At 36.3% G+C, this 15,955-nt stretch overlaps 1 protein-coding gene across 1 annotated transcript; it reads left to right on the top strand.

The window, feature by feature from the left end:
- The first annotated feature begins 582 nt into the window (after positions 1 to 582).
- Positions 583 to 8,366, top strand: LOC149842650 (DNA-directed RNA polymerase IV subunit 1-like). Its single transcript, XM_090000711.1, has 7 exons — positions 583 to 601; positions 668 to 918; positions 1,009 to 1,182; positions 1,316 to 1,453; positions 2,721 to 2,965; positions 8,167 to 8,278; positions 8,343 to 8,366. Exons 1-7 carry the CDS (start codon positions 583 to 585, stop codon positions 8,364 to 8,366), a joined length of 963 nt encoding a protein of 320 aa, XP_089856837.1.
- The last annotated feature ends 7,589 nt before the right edge of the window (positions 8,367 to 15,955 follow it).

The following is a 15,955-nucleotide window of genomic DNA, read 5'->3' as shown; positions in this document are numbered from 1 at the left end:
TTATGCCTGCTTGTAGTAACTCTGTGTCACCTTGCTTTGATTATGTGTCATTCTACTAATCACACATAACTTGTATAAACAACAGATTGGGCTTTATATAATGCTTGTAACATATGATCATGAATTGTGATTGTTAACAAAGTGCTGCACGAGAACTGGATTTAGGAAAGCATGCGACCTTCTGAAGTTGAAAAAGGGAAATCTTTTGAAAAGTGTTATCATTTTATTTTGCATTTTGATTTCATTAAATATAGAGAAAAGCCTGCAAGGCTACTGAAAGAAAAGGCAGTGTTGACACACCTATTCATATATTTTTAGCTTTTATATGCATGGAGCTGCATACATCTGCTGTCCATTCCATTATTATGGTTAACCCTTGTATGGAGTTGGCAGCATGGGAGGCTTCTTGTGGCTGTTGAAATGTCCTTGGAATTGTGACATTCCACATGTGATTCATTCTATGGACTATCTCTAATCTTACTCCATCATTGTAATTGACGTCTGCAATTTTTCCTTGCATGTAGTGATAAACCTTAGCATGATCTATTACTGGTTGAAATAGTTGGAAGAGTTTTGGCGGGGATGTTACTGTTTACCATGGGTAGCTTTGCCAAGCGGGCATTTTCATTTTTGTGATATTCACTGGTTATATTTGTGTGTTGTGCAGGATCATCACAGTTTAAGAAGGTGGATGTTTTGTGGAAGGATCATTCTAAGATGCCAAGGTTTCGGAATTCTGGTGAGCTCTGTCTAATGGTTGTATCTGAAAATTGTAGCTCAAAGAAAATGTGGAGTTCTCTTCAGGAAGCTTGCGCTGCTATTAGTGACTTGATTGATTGGAAACGCAGTCAACCTGATAATATTGGTTATGTTTTTCATGGATTTGGTGTAGATGCTGCTTGGAACTGTTTTGTTGATGTGAGAAATTATATTCTGTGTTCTGAAATTCTTGTGCCTTGATGTTTAGTTTAGCGTGTCATGTTTTAATGCCGCAAAACTCAAATGCAGAGTCTAAGGTCTATTTTCTGTGATTTGGGGAAGACTATCCACGAGGAGCATCTGTTCATTACTGCAGATTGTCTTTCAGTTACTGGAGAGTTTCATGGCTTAAACGGGAAAGGAATTAAGCAGCAAAGGAATCAGATGTCCATTTCATCACCCTTTATGCAAGCCTGCTTTTCTGTATGTGTTCTTTTTGACAATTGCTCTCTCTCTCTCTCTCTCTTTCTCTCTCTCTCTCTCTCTCTCTCTCTCTCTCTGCTTTCCATACTCTTTTTCAGTTCCATTGCTGATATATCTTGTCATTTTAATGCAGAATCCCCTTCAGTGGTTCAATAAGGCCGCTAAAAGAGGCATTGTGGATGATCTTTCTGGGGCCTTAGATGCTGTGGCATGGGGAAAGGATCCGAAATATGGAACAAGGGGTAATTTTGAAATTCTGTACTCAAAGAAGGTACATGTTATCTTTGTACTGATTTGGTACTCATAATTACTATATGTGGAGCATGTCACGGAAAGTTCTAAAACCGAATAATTTTTCTTAGACCACATGCTGGATCATTATGTTAAATTATGTATATATATATATACATATACTTATATATATATACATACGTATATATATAAGTATATATATACATATATGTATATATATACAGTTTTTTCCCTTTCTTTTCTCAAAATACCCGATAGGGGTATTTTGGTAAAACCACATGTAATCTTTTTCTTTTTTATATTTTTTCTTTTCTTCCTTTTTTCTTTTTCCTCTTTTTCCTTTTTATTTTTAGCTTTTTGTAAGACCACAAGGGCCCCACACATGTAGTCGTTGGGGCCCCAACGGTCAGATTTATGACCGTTGGGGCTCCCAACGACTACATGGGAGCCCCTTGTGGTCCCCTTCTTATGACTCCCTCCTCTATAAATAGAGGAGGTTTCTCCTCTTGTAAAGCATTGGGTTTTCACCCTTCTCTTCCTTTCTTCAATAATATTCAACTTATGACTTTAAGTCATTTTCTACTTTTGTGAGTTTTGTGTGTACACCTTTGGTGTTTGTGTTCTTCGCTCTTGTGGTCACTCTTAAAGAGTGTTTTCGCTCTATTGGTGCTTCCGCCTCTTTTCATTACACATTATACCTATATTAAAAGTAGTTTGCTATGAGCTTTTAATGAAGGTCATTAAGTATAGTTTATTACGTCCACGTGTTTATTCATTAACAATTCTATAGCGATGGCAGTTGTAGTTAGATGAAAAAAGGTCTTTAATGCTACATTATCTAGACTAGTTTAGGAGCCTAATCCCCACACGTGCCATCACTTACTTTTATGAGTCTCATAGGATGCCTTTTAACTCCATATGCTTGAGTTTTTGTATGTGCATCAAATAATGGGATCATATCTATGCCTGCTAGTCAGTTAGTGTCATAGTTGTCTCTCACTTTAACTAATTGCTACTGTATGCTTTGCTGCTTTCTTTTTGTTTGTGTAATTTTTATATACCTGTGTGTGAGCATGTGCATCCCTACATGCCTGTATATGTGTGTGTGTGCATGTGGATGTGCTTTGTTCTGTTTATAGCGCTAGTATAAATGCTTATTATTGTCCATGTGAATGACCTCATAAAGATTCCAATCTTGCCTTCACTATTCCTTTCCAGAAGTCAATCTGATTGAGTACAGTTTATGTTAAAGCCTTCTAGGTATGCTAACTTATGTTCTTTTGCAGGTTGACCCTTCTGTGGAGTCCAGCAATATATATGAAATGCTCTGCAACTCTCAGACAATTTCTTGTAAACGCTCCATACTAAAGCCAAAACTTTGTGCACAATCAAAATCTGTACTTGCACCTAATGATATAATATTTGAAGAAAATATCAATGTTAAGTACCCAGGGCTTTCAGCTTTGAAAAAGTTTGATCACTGGGTTCTTCTTCTGCAATTGATTCAGAAATTACAGAGTATGTTGCACAAGTAAGAGTTTCTTTTCTTCTTATTTCTGTTTCACTTAAGATATAAATTACATTATTTCTTTTTACTTGGTTTTAATTAGATTGGGCTTATTTCTATATGCCATGTTGCTTTATGGTATTTTATTATATTAAAGAGAGGAACAATGCAAAATAAATGGAATATAACATATCTGATTGTTGTAGAATGATGACAGTAGTTGTGCTTTGTTTCAGTCTTCGTTTTTGAAATGAAGAAACTTTTGTGGTTTTTAGTCGCTTTATAATGGTTTATATGTTATCCTTTTGTTTTTATTTCAATGGCTATATATATATAGTGATCCTTAATCCAGATTTATGATGTTGACTACATATGGAATGACAGGTTGTATGGGCCATTATCTGGATATGAAATACTGCTATGGTGTATGGCTTGGCTCATTTTTTTTGAAACTGTGCATAGAATAAGAAGCCTTGATCTTCCCAGTTTTCTTTTTCTTCATTTGAACTGGATAAGGACATGTTTGGTATATGTTCATGATACTCTTTGGTAGAACAATTTGAACAGTTGCATTTGCATGTGCGCCATCAACCACTGAGAAGTGACATGACATGGGTATGACTAGTATAATGTGAGAGTGCTGTAAGAATAATCATCTGCATGCATGCATGCGTTCATTCATTTATTTGTTCATTTTAGTCAGACCTTTTTGCATATCATCATTGAGCCAAGTCTACTTTATCCATGCTCAACAATTTCCATACCATGGCAGCTGTATTTGGTACCTCTTTCAAGGTGACATCATTGATATGCTTATGGATGTGTTCATGAAAATATGGAATCTGTGTGGAAGCCCTTTTATTTATGATGTCTTCTTTTAAATCGTTGTAATTTTGAAAAGATTTTTAAATGTAAAACATGTGAAAACCAGACATCAAATAATAAAAACCGGTTCTCACTAGTGGATGAGACCGGGTCGAACTCAGGGAACGGAAATATGTTGTATTCAAACACACAAGTCTAAACTATTCTTTATTGCCAAATTATTGAAATGTAAAGTTTTCAAGAAAAGTAAAAACAACTAACTATTACAACAAATGAATACCCTTCGCAGAGTGCGTAAAGTGCAATATTTACAAACCCAGAATCAAATTCCTAATTCTAAACTGAAAAGTAAAAATAAGCTTCTACTCTTCATGTTTCCGTGTCGTGTGTCGGACACGTGCCACAAAATATTGCTAGCTTGTTCTCACTCCACTCTTTCCTACACAACACGAAACCACAAGCAGCGAAAGACGGGAAAAAAAAAACTAACACTATACTATACTAAAAATATGAAATGCACAACAATATGCACAATGAAAGATATGCAAAACGTAAAAAAAATTATATCTAAAATGCTTAATATGCATAAAATGTGATGTCTAAAAACTTAAATGTAATGCTTGTAAAAATAAAACTAAAGTAAAACACTTAAAATAAGAAATGAACATCACCGAAAAAAAAAAAAAAATCAAAGACTAAAGATTTGATTGCCGTGAACATGCTTTGAAAACAATCCGTAAAATGCTTCTTTTAAAGAACAATTGCCCCGAAAAATTTGATTTTCAACACACACCATGAAAAACTTCTTTAAAAACACACGTGAAAATCTGTTTTAAAAATCAACACATCTGTGAAAAACACTTAGAAACAACAGACTAAAAAAAAACACTATCGTGAAAATGATTTTTCACAGATGAATCCCAATGCCCGATCTCACACAGGTGAGATCGGCTCCCACAGTGACTCAGAAAGAGGAACTGCCAGCTAGATGGGTAACCGTCGGTGAACTGGACCTCAGGCAAAGGTTTCCTGACTGGGGAACTCCAGTGAGAGCAAATAGAGGTGACGTTAAATTGTATCCAGCAATATAGAGGAATCCGACCAGTAGAAGGGCCGATTCCATGACAAGGTGAAGATACTTTGCAGAGGCAAAATGGATCTGACAGCAAGAATTTATCGCTGGTGACTGCTCTGCCAGTGATGAAGGCGTTTCACCGTGAAAATTCTGTTTCACAATTAAAAAGAGACAAAATGAATACAGTCCGGCAGATCTACCGGAAGAAGCAATGGAATCCAGCGGCTGAGAAGTAGATTCAGCGTACAATGATTGAATCTGGTGGAACACGATGAAGTTCAAATACTGGTAAAACTTTCGGCGGAACAGGTGACTCCAGCCAGAGGATGCAGGTTGAAGCAATAGAATTCCAGCTAAACAGGATTTTGCCTCACCGGAGAGGAATTACAGTCGGTTTGAGACAATTTTGACATATGCGATGGGGATTCTAACTGAATCAAAAACTTCTGGCAAACAGGATGGATCTGGCAAATCTGATTAGGATGATGATGATTGAAATCAACCACGCACAATCAAGAATATGAGTTCTAAGATGCAACGATGAAATGCTTAAGTGAATCAGATGCAAAGGCACAAAATTAAACACAAACACAGATCGAAAAATGCATAGAATCGAATTGAAATAAAAACAACAGAAACAAAATCAGAATGCATGAGATAAGAAGAAGAAGAAGAAGAAGAAGAAGAAGAAGAAGAGTACTCAGCACTCACCGTGAACCTGAGGGGTTAGGGAAGAAGCTGGCCTCCACCGTCAACGCCGTCGCCGTTGAAGAAGCACCTCCACCGGAAACAGGGAAGAAGAAGAGAGATCGAGGGAGAAGTGGAAGAAGAAGGTAAGAAAACAAGGTGGAGGGAAAAGAGGGGTTAGAGGAGAAGGCTCTGGCGCAAAAGATGAAGACGCCTTATTTTTTCTGATTTGGGGGTTTTAAAAACAAGCAAACCGGTTTTGAACCGGTTTGCTGTTTGTTTTAACAAAATCCAAACCGGTTTCACCGGATTATTTTCTTTATTTTGAAATGCAAACCGGTTAAACCGGTTTGTGATATATTTTTTTTTATTTTTTTTTCAAGAAATCAAACCGTGTAAAACGGTTTGTTATTTTATATTTTTTTTCAGTTTTTTTTTTTTTAAATTCAAAAACTATGTAATCCTAGTTTATTCTAAAGTTTTCGAAAATTAAAATCAAAACTTATCAAGAAACTAAAAAAAACTATTCTAACTATTTATTTCTATTGAATTTTTTTCTTTTCTAAAAAAAAAACAAACATTTAAAATGATTTTATTAACAATATAAAACTATTTTCTCTATTCTTTATTTTTTATTTTATTTTTACTTGAAAACTAAAACTAAACTACTATGACTATAACAAAAACTAAAATATGCATAAAAATGTAAAATAAAACTATTTTTCATGCATTTTCTATTTTTAAATTATTTTAACACATTTAATCGAGAACTAACATAAAATTGAGTATTTGAAACATTTTCTCATGAAATCATGCATATTTTTATATGAAATATCCCTAAAATATATGCATGATCAATTTAGCGTACCAGGTGTGATGCAGTGCCACATGAGATGCATGTGACACAGAATAGGAAAGAAGATAGATTTTTCTGGTGATGTATCATTTACTGAAACTTTTCAGAGTGACATGGTAACAAGTACCCTAGTGACCATTGCCTGGTCTCAACCCCAACGGAGGATGGGAGATGACTTGGAACCTCTGGCTTTCTGTTAGTTCTGCTTTTATTTGATTCATTCATCAAAAATTAGTCCATAAATAGTTGCTTCTTTTACTTCTCTGCTTTGTGGATCATGAACTCACTCACAAATGCTGGATATTGCTTATGGTAGATAGCTGCATCTCTATTGGCTTGTTTTGTACTTTTATCTAGGCAATTTGTTTTTTTTTTCATCTTCTTTTTTCCCTGATGTGTAAGCTGGGGACAGCCCCCTGTTGGATTTAAAACCGAGAAACCTTAGTTAAAATTATAATCATCAATAATAAATTATGGGATCATCGGTTGCCAAAGGGGAAGGACACTAGTATGCTAGGGTAGGATCAATTAGGCTAAACAGACTTTGGTATGCTCGAAATGCAGTCAAGCATCAAAGACCAAAGACCAAAGACCAAAGACCAAAGTAGTGTTTCATTGCATTATTTTTATTGATTTGTCTTGGAATTATTTGCATTGTTCTTTCAATAGGATATATTCTCATCCATAACAGTACTGATATTGAATCATGTGTTTTTAGTGTTGTATTTCTCAAGGTTGCCAGACTAGGAAGCGGAAGCGGGAAACAATACAGGAAGCGAAAGCAAGAAGCGATGCATTTTAAAATGTATGGGAAGCGGGAATCGAGGAATAAAAAAAAGAAATATAATAATTGAATGTGAATCATAATGAAACACAAATAAAAACTAACATAAAAGTGACTAATATTAAATTTCATGATTTTTTAGTGTAAGAAGTAAATTTTTAACAAAATATAAAAATGATGATTACCAATTTAGAGAAAGCACATGGAAGTGAGTGAGAAGAGTGAGAGAAAACACATAAAAAACATGAAAAGTTGAGTAAGAGAACATATAAGATGAATAAATGAAGTGTGTGGAAAGCATAGGAGAAGCGTGGGGGAATCGAGGTTCTCATCAAGTTTCGGAAGCGAGGAGTATTGCGCTTCCGAAGCGAGTTTCCGGGAAGCGATCTTCCCACCTATCTAAGAAGTTTCCGGTAACTCTGGTATTTCTACTGTTTCAGGGAAGTGCATGTAATGAAATACACTGAAGCACAAATACTAGCCACTAAGGGCTTACAAGATTACACTTACACGTCACTATGGAACTAAACAAAAGCCAATAAGCCAATAAGGAAATAACAAGAGTGAAAAATATAGGATATTATTCACCTAATGCTTAACAAAAAGCATTAAAGAACAAGGGAGTTTTAACCCCTATTTATACACAAAAAGACCCATGTAGGAGGGGCTGTTGGGAGCTCCAAAGAGTCGTTGGGACCTCCCAATGGTCATATATGTGACCGTTGGGTACTCCCAATGACTCTTTGGGTCAATGCCTAAAGATCCCCTAGTCTTTAGATAAAAGACAAAAGAAAAGAAAAAAAATTAAAAATGCTAAAAACAGTTATCCCTAGTGGATATTTTACAAGGGGAAAAGACGAAAATACTCTACTCAGAAACAAAAATTACATACATATAATTTAACAGTGCAATATGACACATCTTCCTTTAGCGTTTTTTTTTTCCAATATTTATCGATTGCTATGTGAAGCTGGTTATGATCTACTTATGTTTTGCAGATATCCAAAAAAAGACTGTGTAACTGAACAAGATAAAGCCATTTTGTTGGAAGCTCTATCATATCACCCTCGAGAAAGGGAAAAAAAGGGATCTGGAGTTAAAGATATCAAGGTAAAAATGATTTTACTTTTGCCTGTTTCAGACTGTATTTCTTAGTTTTGGTTTCTGTCTGCAGCGAAGTGATAGAATGGAAGTGTGAAACACTTTCCTGCTGAATATACCACTTCATAACTATCAATAGTAAAGCATAACACAGTCAATCAGAATGCTTTTTTCAATGAACATTAGCATTTAATCAAGAAGATTGAAGATATACCATTCTAAATGTGCAAAACCAGGTAAGGATGACTTGAAAGAAATGAGGTCATCTATAATGCTCAGAATTAACAACTCTGAACTGAAGCATGCTTGACATGAAATTAATCAGAATTAAATGCTACTATCCACCAAATGAAGACTTGGCTCAAAGCTAGCCCAAACCTACAATTACTTTGCAGATAAGTCAGGCGAGTCTAAATTGGCAGGAAAAGTAAAAAACAGATACAAGGAAGTCCTGCTAAAACTAAATCAATAATGCATGATACTGAGGACTTTGTCATTTTGGATTGCAATTTAGCTGGACTGGATAATTAGTAGAAATGCTCATGTATGCTTAAAGTTAACGGTTGAGTGGGCTAAAATATTTAATCATATAGCTGTCTTCAATATAATACTTAAAACTAAAGGGCACCTACCGCTTTAGAAGCATAGAAACTGACCAAACTGAAATTAATTCTTGATCATAGGCTTCATGTAACACGAAACAATCAAGACTTTGGTATATAGCTGATGATATCACAAAAAATATTTGCTCAGATATCTGAAGATTATTTTGTTCATAAAGTGATGGAAACCTTCAAAACCTCACTAAAATTACAGACTTATCCTTATAAGTCATGGCTTGAGAAAAGGCCTCCATGATAAACTTGTGAGGATGATGGTGGGTAGTCCTCTTGTTAATCGGGGTCATGTGAAGAGACAGATATACCAATGCAAGGAAGAGTTAAATAACCTAATAACTGCATTAAGAACATCAAAAAGCTTCTTGTTGTGGCCATCTTTTGATACCATTCATCTTGTAAGAAAAGAAGTAAAAATAATGTCTTCATTAATTTAACAGGAATTGGACCTGTTTATGTAAAAATAAAGGAAACACCTGTTTAAACCAAAAGTTAAGGATAAGAAGGTCCTGTAATAAATTAAACTATGTTAAATATATGCACGTTCAGAAACAAGTCAGTTAATTAAAGGACATGATAATTTACAAATATTTAATGCTTTTGTATCACATGCCCAATGATCTCAGACGATGCTACTTTTTGTGGTACCTTGAACTTCTTTTGATGTACTAAGTTTTGATCATATCATTATTATTATTTTTGCCTTATATTAACATGTACGCGTCGACCACATAATGCTTATTACATTATGCTCTTTTGGGTCTTATCCTGTTTCACAGAAGCCTTTCAATTTGAGAAACACTTACTATCACATAAAACATCATTACATTATCTTCATTTCTTTGATGTGTCAATTATCCTACTAGAGAAATATTCCTCAGGCGCCCATTATGTGGTGAAGTCTAGGTATAGAACTTATTGCTTTTTATATTACAAGTATTTATTGTTAAATCATATGTATTAATACATATATATATATATATATAATATTATAATACCCGATAGGGGTATTATAGTCTTTTCATAGTTATTTTATTAAACAACTATATTCTTTTTTATTTTATTTTATTTTTGTTTTTCTTTTTTGTTTTTTTGTTTTGTATTTCACGCCAAAGAGGGGGCCCACAATAGAGTCGTTGGGGGCCCCAACTACTTTTGGGAGCCCCCCTTTGGCTTCCTTTTTTGAATCCCTTTATGTGTATAAATAGGGGTGAAACCCCTTGTATTTTTTCTAAGCCTTAGTGCTCTCTCTCTCAATAAAGAGATTTTATATTTTTGTTTGTGCTTTTCTTAAAGCTTGTGTATGTATTGTCCCATAGTGGACTTGGCTATTATCCTTTTGTGTATTTGTCCATTATTGGACATTGTGAATGCCTTTTTAGCATTCTTTTATCTTTTCTCATACTTCGTTGCATGGTATCAGAGCCATTCGGTTCATAAAAGAAAAGGCGTGATATTCATCTTTACATTCATTGTCTCTATTCTTCACACACTTTGGTGGCATCATGGAATCCAAAATCGACCTATCCTTCAAGCTCAATGGAAAGAACTACATGATGTGGGCATCGGCAATGGAGAACAACCTCAAAGGCTATGTTACACGGACTCGGCTCCAAGGTTGACGCACCCGCGTCGGCATGCACCGACACGGGTGCGGCTCGGACTCGGCCAACCCGACCCTGGGTGCGGTCAACGCACCCATGGTCATTTTGGCCCATTTTTTGGATATTTTTTTTTAAAAAAAAATTGGGCTACAAAATATTAAAAAAAAAATCTTGGGGTGGGGGGGGCGCTGCCCCCTATAACCCCCCGCCAGGGGCGGCCCCCCCTGGACCCCCGCCCGCTAAGCGCGCAGCGGGACCCATGCCGGGGGGAACCCCCCCCCCCCCCCCCCTCCTGTAAGGAAAAAAACCCTGAATCAAGCTTCACAACTCATCACCTGTCCCCTAATGGGCACAACTTTGACCTATATATATATATATATATATATATATATATATATATATATATATATATATATATATATATATATATATAGCCGAGTCCCCGTGTCCAAAATTTTTGAAATTGCGCTGCACCTGTGTCACACCCGCACCCGCACCCATGTGACATAGCTCAAAGGTAAGAAACTTTGGGGCTATGTAATGGGTTCTATTTCGAAACCTCAATTAGAGCTCTCCAAGATTGAAGGAGACCAAGAAAAAGCTCTTGAAGGAGATGCTCGTCTCAAAGCCATTGAAGACCACCAAAGAAAAGTTGAAGATTGGGAAAGCAATCACGTCAAGATCCTTGTTTGTTTCATGAACAATGTTGAACTCAAGGTATGTGCAAATATAGCTAAATTTTGCCGAGCCAATGAGGCTTGGTTCTTTATAAAGGGTATGTATACCCAAAAAGACCTTGCAAAAGCATATTTTTTGCAAGAAAAAATTAGAACCACCAAACAAGGTGATTCAAGTATTCAAGATTACTATAGTGCATTAAACCCACTATGGGATGAGTTGGCTCTTTTAGAGCCAAAATGGGTTGCTACGGAGGATGTTAAACTAAGACAAAAACAATTGGAACAAGATCGATTATTCCAATTTTTGTTTGGATGAGAGTTACCGGAAACACCTAGGTAAGTGGGGAAGCGCGCTTCCCCAAAGCACGTTTTGGAAGCGTGCTTTCCTTTTATGGGAAACATGTTTTCCTTTTATAGGAAGCACGCTTCCCCCTCGCTTTCCCTCGCTTCCCCCATTTTTTCATTTTTTATATTTTTATTTTTATTTATTTATTCTCTTTTTTCGCTTTCCCCTCGCTTCCTAGGTCGCTTTCGGTTCACTTCCTAGGTCGCTTCTGAGATGCTTTCTGATTCGTTCCTAAGTCTGTTAAATTGTATCAAATCATGTATATATATATATTCTTTATGTAGCCCCAGGGTCATTTCTGTCATTTTCCATTTTACGCATATTCATACTTGTGAATGTGCATGTAACATTTCTTCATTTTTAATATATTAGTTAAAAGATGTCGGGGTAGGCCTAGGAAGACATGGATGGAGGTGATAAGAAAGGATATGAATGCTTTGAACCTCACCGAGGACATGACATTGGATAGAAATGAATGGAGGGGAATGATTCATGTGGAAGACCCATAATGATTTTCTTTGTTGGTTCATATCACCGACCCCAATTGTTTTGGGATGAAGGCGTAGTTGTTGTTGTGTTCTCTTTTCCTTATTCTTTTTCTCTTTCTTCCTTTTTCCTTTTTGACTAAAAGTCAAAGGAGGGGGAGATGTTGGACCCCCCCTCCAACAGTTAAATTTCTAACCGTTGGAGGGGCTCCAACGTCTAGTAAGAGCCCCTCCTTTTGGTCTCCTCTTGTATTATAAATAGGGTTGTATCCCCACTATTGTAATTTATTCTTTTGGGAGCCTTTGTGCTCAATAGATTCAATCTTTTGCATTTCAAGTGTTCTCTTTGTACCTTTGTGTACTTTTATTCAAGTGTTCTTGGTATGTCTTTATTAGAGCAAGGTTGGGAGAAAAGAAGATTGTGTATTTTGTTCTCTCTATTGGGTGCCTCGAAAAGTGTGCCATCAAGTTTTGGTGACCGGGGTAAAGACTAGTTTCTTCATTCAATATTTTAGAAGCATCCTACATCGAGTAGGACCTTATATCTCCTTGTGGTACACATCTCTTCTCTTTCTTCTCTCTAATGGGCGAAAAGGACTCTCACTTCTCTCTTGGCTTCAAATTAAATGGATCTAATTATCATATATGGGCCGGGAATACGAAAGCCCATATCAAAGGTAAGGGTCTTTGGGGATATGTTTAAGGAACTATTCCTGAACCCGAACCTAAAATCACTATCTTTGAGAAGGGGGAGATTAAGGTTCTTGACAGAGAAGAAAGAGAAAAAGCTTTTGAAGAATACAATAAAAGGCATTAAGAGTGGGAGATGAAAAACTACAAAATCCTTTCATGTTTTTTCTCTTCGGTGGAAACAAAGATTAATGCCAATATATTGAAATTCAAAAAAGCATATAAAGTATGAGAGTATCTTGAACAAATGTATACGTCAAGAGACTTGTCTCATAAATATTACCTTCAAAAGAAGGCTTTGACTCTTCATCAAGGAGAGATGTCGGTTAGAGAAAATTTTGCCGAATTATACTTTTTAATTTCTTGAATGGGCTTAGACCCGAGTTCGAATAGTCTAGATCCTCTCTTTTATCTTCTTTTTCTTCTCCACCTTTAGAAGATGTTCTTACCAAATTAAGTGGAGAAGAAACTAGATTGGGAATGAATAAAACCAATCAAAATGTATTGGCCGTCCCCTCTAAAAATGAGGATGAGGGAGCTTACGCTGTATTTAGACCGGGGAGCAATGTCAAATCTTATAAACCTCCCCACTTCAACAAGAATCAAGGAGGAAGAGAAAATAACGGACATTATGGAAGAAGATGTTAAAATATATGTAATTCATATATATATATATATGTTTATATACATATATATATATGTATTATCTAAAATACCCGATAGGGGTATTTTAGTCATTTCACAATTACCCGATAGGGGTACTTGTTTCTTTTCTTTATTTTTGTAAATTCTTTTTTTCTTTTTCTTTTTTATATTTATGCCCACCTAAAACGGGCCCCACCATGGAGTTGATGGGGCCCCCAACGGTCACATTTGTGACCGTTGGGGGCTCCCAACGACTCCATGGGAGCTCCTAGGTGGCTCTTCTTTTAAGGCCATAAGGCCACTCCTCCTCTCCTTCTTTTTGTGTATAAATAGGGGTGAACCCCTCTTGTATTTTTCACTCTTGAGAGTTCTCTCTCTTTTCAATAAGAGACATTTATATTTTTATGTTGTGTTGTCTCTTCTGGGTTTGGGTGTTAGCCCTTTTGTTTGTTCATTAGTGGGTGTTAATCCTTTTGTTTGTTTCATTACATGGTATCAGAGCCTTGTGTATGCTCTTCTTCTTAATATAGCTAGTTGTGTAGCTATATTTTTTTCTTGTTGTATCTCTCTTCATTTATCCTCTTGTGAGTGATTAAAATGGAAGGGGAACAAAAGATGATCTCTCCTTCAAGCTCAATGGCTCCAACTACATGATGTGGGCCGCCGCCATGGAGAACAACCTCAAAGGTAAAAAACTCTGGGGATACGTTATGGGCACCATTCCGGAACCACAACTCCAACTAACTAAGATGGATGGTGATCAAGAAAAAGCCCTTGAAGGAAATGCCCGCATGAAGGCCATTGAAGATCACCAATCTAAAGTGGAAGATTGGGAAAGTAAGCATGCCAAGATTCTTGCTTGGTTCATGTACAATGTGGAGCTCAAGATTTGCGCCAACATTGTCAAGTTTCGGATGGCTAATGAAGCATGGTTCTTTATGAAAGGTATGTTTACTAAAAAAGACCTTGCTCGTCAATTCTTTCTTCAAGAAAAAATCCGGACTATCAAGCAAGGAGAAATGAGTGTAAGGGATTACTTTAGCACTCTTGGTCCCCTATGGGATGAACTATCTTTACTAGAACCAAAATGGGTTTCTAGTGTGGATGCGAAATTAAGGAGAGAACAAATGGAAAAAAGAGCACTTTTTCCAATTTTTACATGGGCTTAGGTCCGAATATGAACAAGTTAGATCCTCCCTCCTACATAGATCTAAGCCTCTTCCATTGGAAGATGCCATAGCCGAAATATGCCAAGAAGAAACTCGTTTTGGCATGATTAAAGGAGGAGATGATGTCTTGGTCGTATCAAAACCCGACATCCATATGAAAGCTTACAAACCTCCACATTTTGGAAGGCAAAATAATTATAATGGCAACTATAGAAAAGCCATTTGCCATCATTGTCAAGAGCCGGGTCATATAAGACCTAATTGCCCTAAGTTGAATGAAGCACCTAAAAATAAGGTTGCTTCCGTTGAAGAAGCTACTCAAAAGAAAGAGGAAACCATCAAAGGGAAGAAATCTTTTTCTCTTGCTCAACTATCGGAAGCACTACAAACTCTACTCAAGATACCATCAACCTCGGGTGCCGCCATAGCTTCTTCCTCTCCTCCAGGTATGTCTTCTTGGATCCTTGACTCTGGAGCTTCCTTTCATATGACCCCACTTGAAAATGAGCTTTTCGATTTGTGTAATAATTATAAAAACTCCTATGTTTCAACTGCCGATGGTACATCTTTACAAGTAAAAAGTTTTAGAACTTTAAACTTTTCAAAAGATTTCTTTGTGCCAAACGTGAGAGTTGTACCTCAACTTAATTTAAATCTCCTCTCTGTTGCTCAAATATGTGATCATGGATGTGAAATCTCCTTCTCAACTAAGGATTGCTCTATACAGGATCTCCGGTCCGGGAAGCAGATTGGGCAAGGCCATAGGAGGGGAGATCTCTATTACATGAGCAACTTGAAACTCCCCACTAACTCTTTTTGTAACCATGTCCAAGATAAAAATATTGAAATTTGGCATCAAAGACTTGGACATCCAAGTTTCTCAAAAATGTACTCCTTTCCATTTGGAAAGAAATTTTGTAATGAGAAACATTTTGTTTGCAAGAATTGTATTTTTGGCAAAATAAATCTACTACTTTTCCAAACCGAACTTTTGTGTCCAAAAGACCTTTTGAGTTAGTCCATTCGGAGGTTTGGGGTCCTTTCCCGGTCATGTCTAAAGGAGGGTACTCCTATTGCATTACTTTCATTGATGACTACACTAGGTATGTATGGATCTACTTTCTCAATTTAAAATCCGAAGTCTTTGACTTCTTCAAAAAATTTCATATGATAGTTAAAAATCAATTTTCAAGTAATATCTCTACTCTTAGATCCGATTCGGGTAGAGAATATTTATCAAATGAATTTCAAAAATCCTAGGACTCCCCAACAAAACGGCTTGGCCGAAATAAAGCATAGATACATCTGTGAAAGTATCTCCAACAAGATACTGATATCAAGACCTTAATATTCTTGATATTGAACCCACCACGAAAGCACAATAAGAACACTTTAGAACACTTGTGCACAAAAAGCACAACCCACAAATAACTCACAAATGCACAAAGGC

The sequence above is a fragment of the Nuphar pumila genome, chromosome 3 (genome assembly GCF_984573655.1).
Source record: "Nuphar pumila chromosome 3, dmNupPumi1.hap1.1, whole genome shotgun sequence".
NCBI lineage: Eukaryota > Viridiplantae > Streptophyta > Magnoliopsida > Nymphaeales > Nymphaeaceae > Nuphar > Nuphar pumila.
The sequence above is the reverse complement of the archived record's forward strand: the minus strand, read 5'-3'. Positions and strand labels throughout refer to the sequence as shown.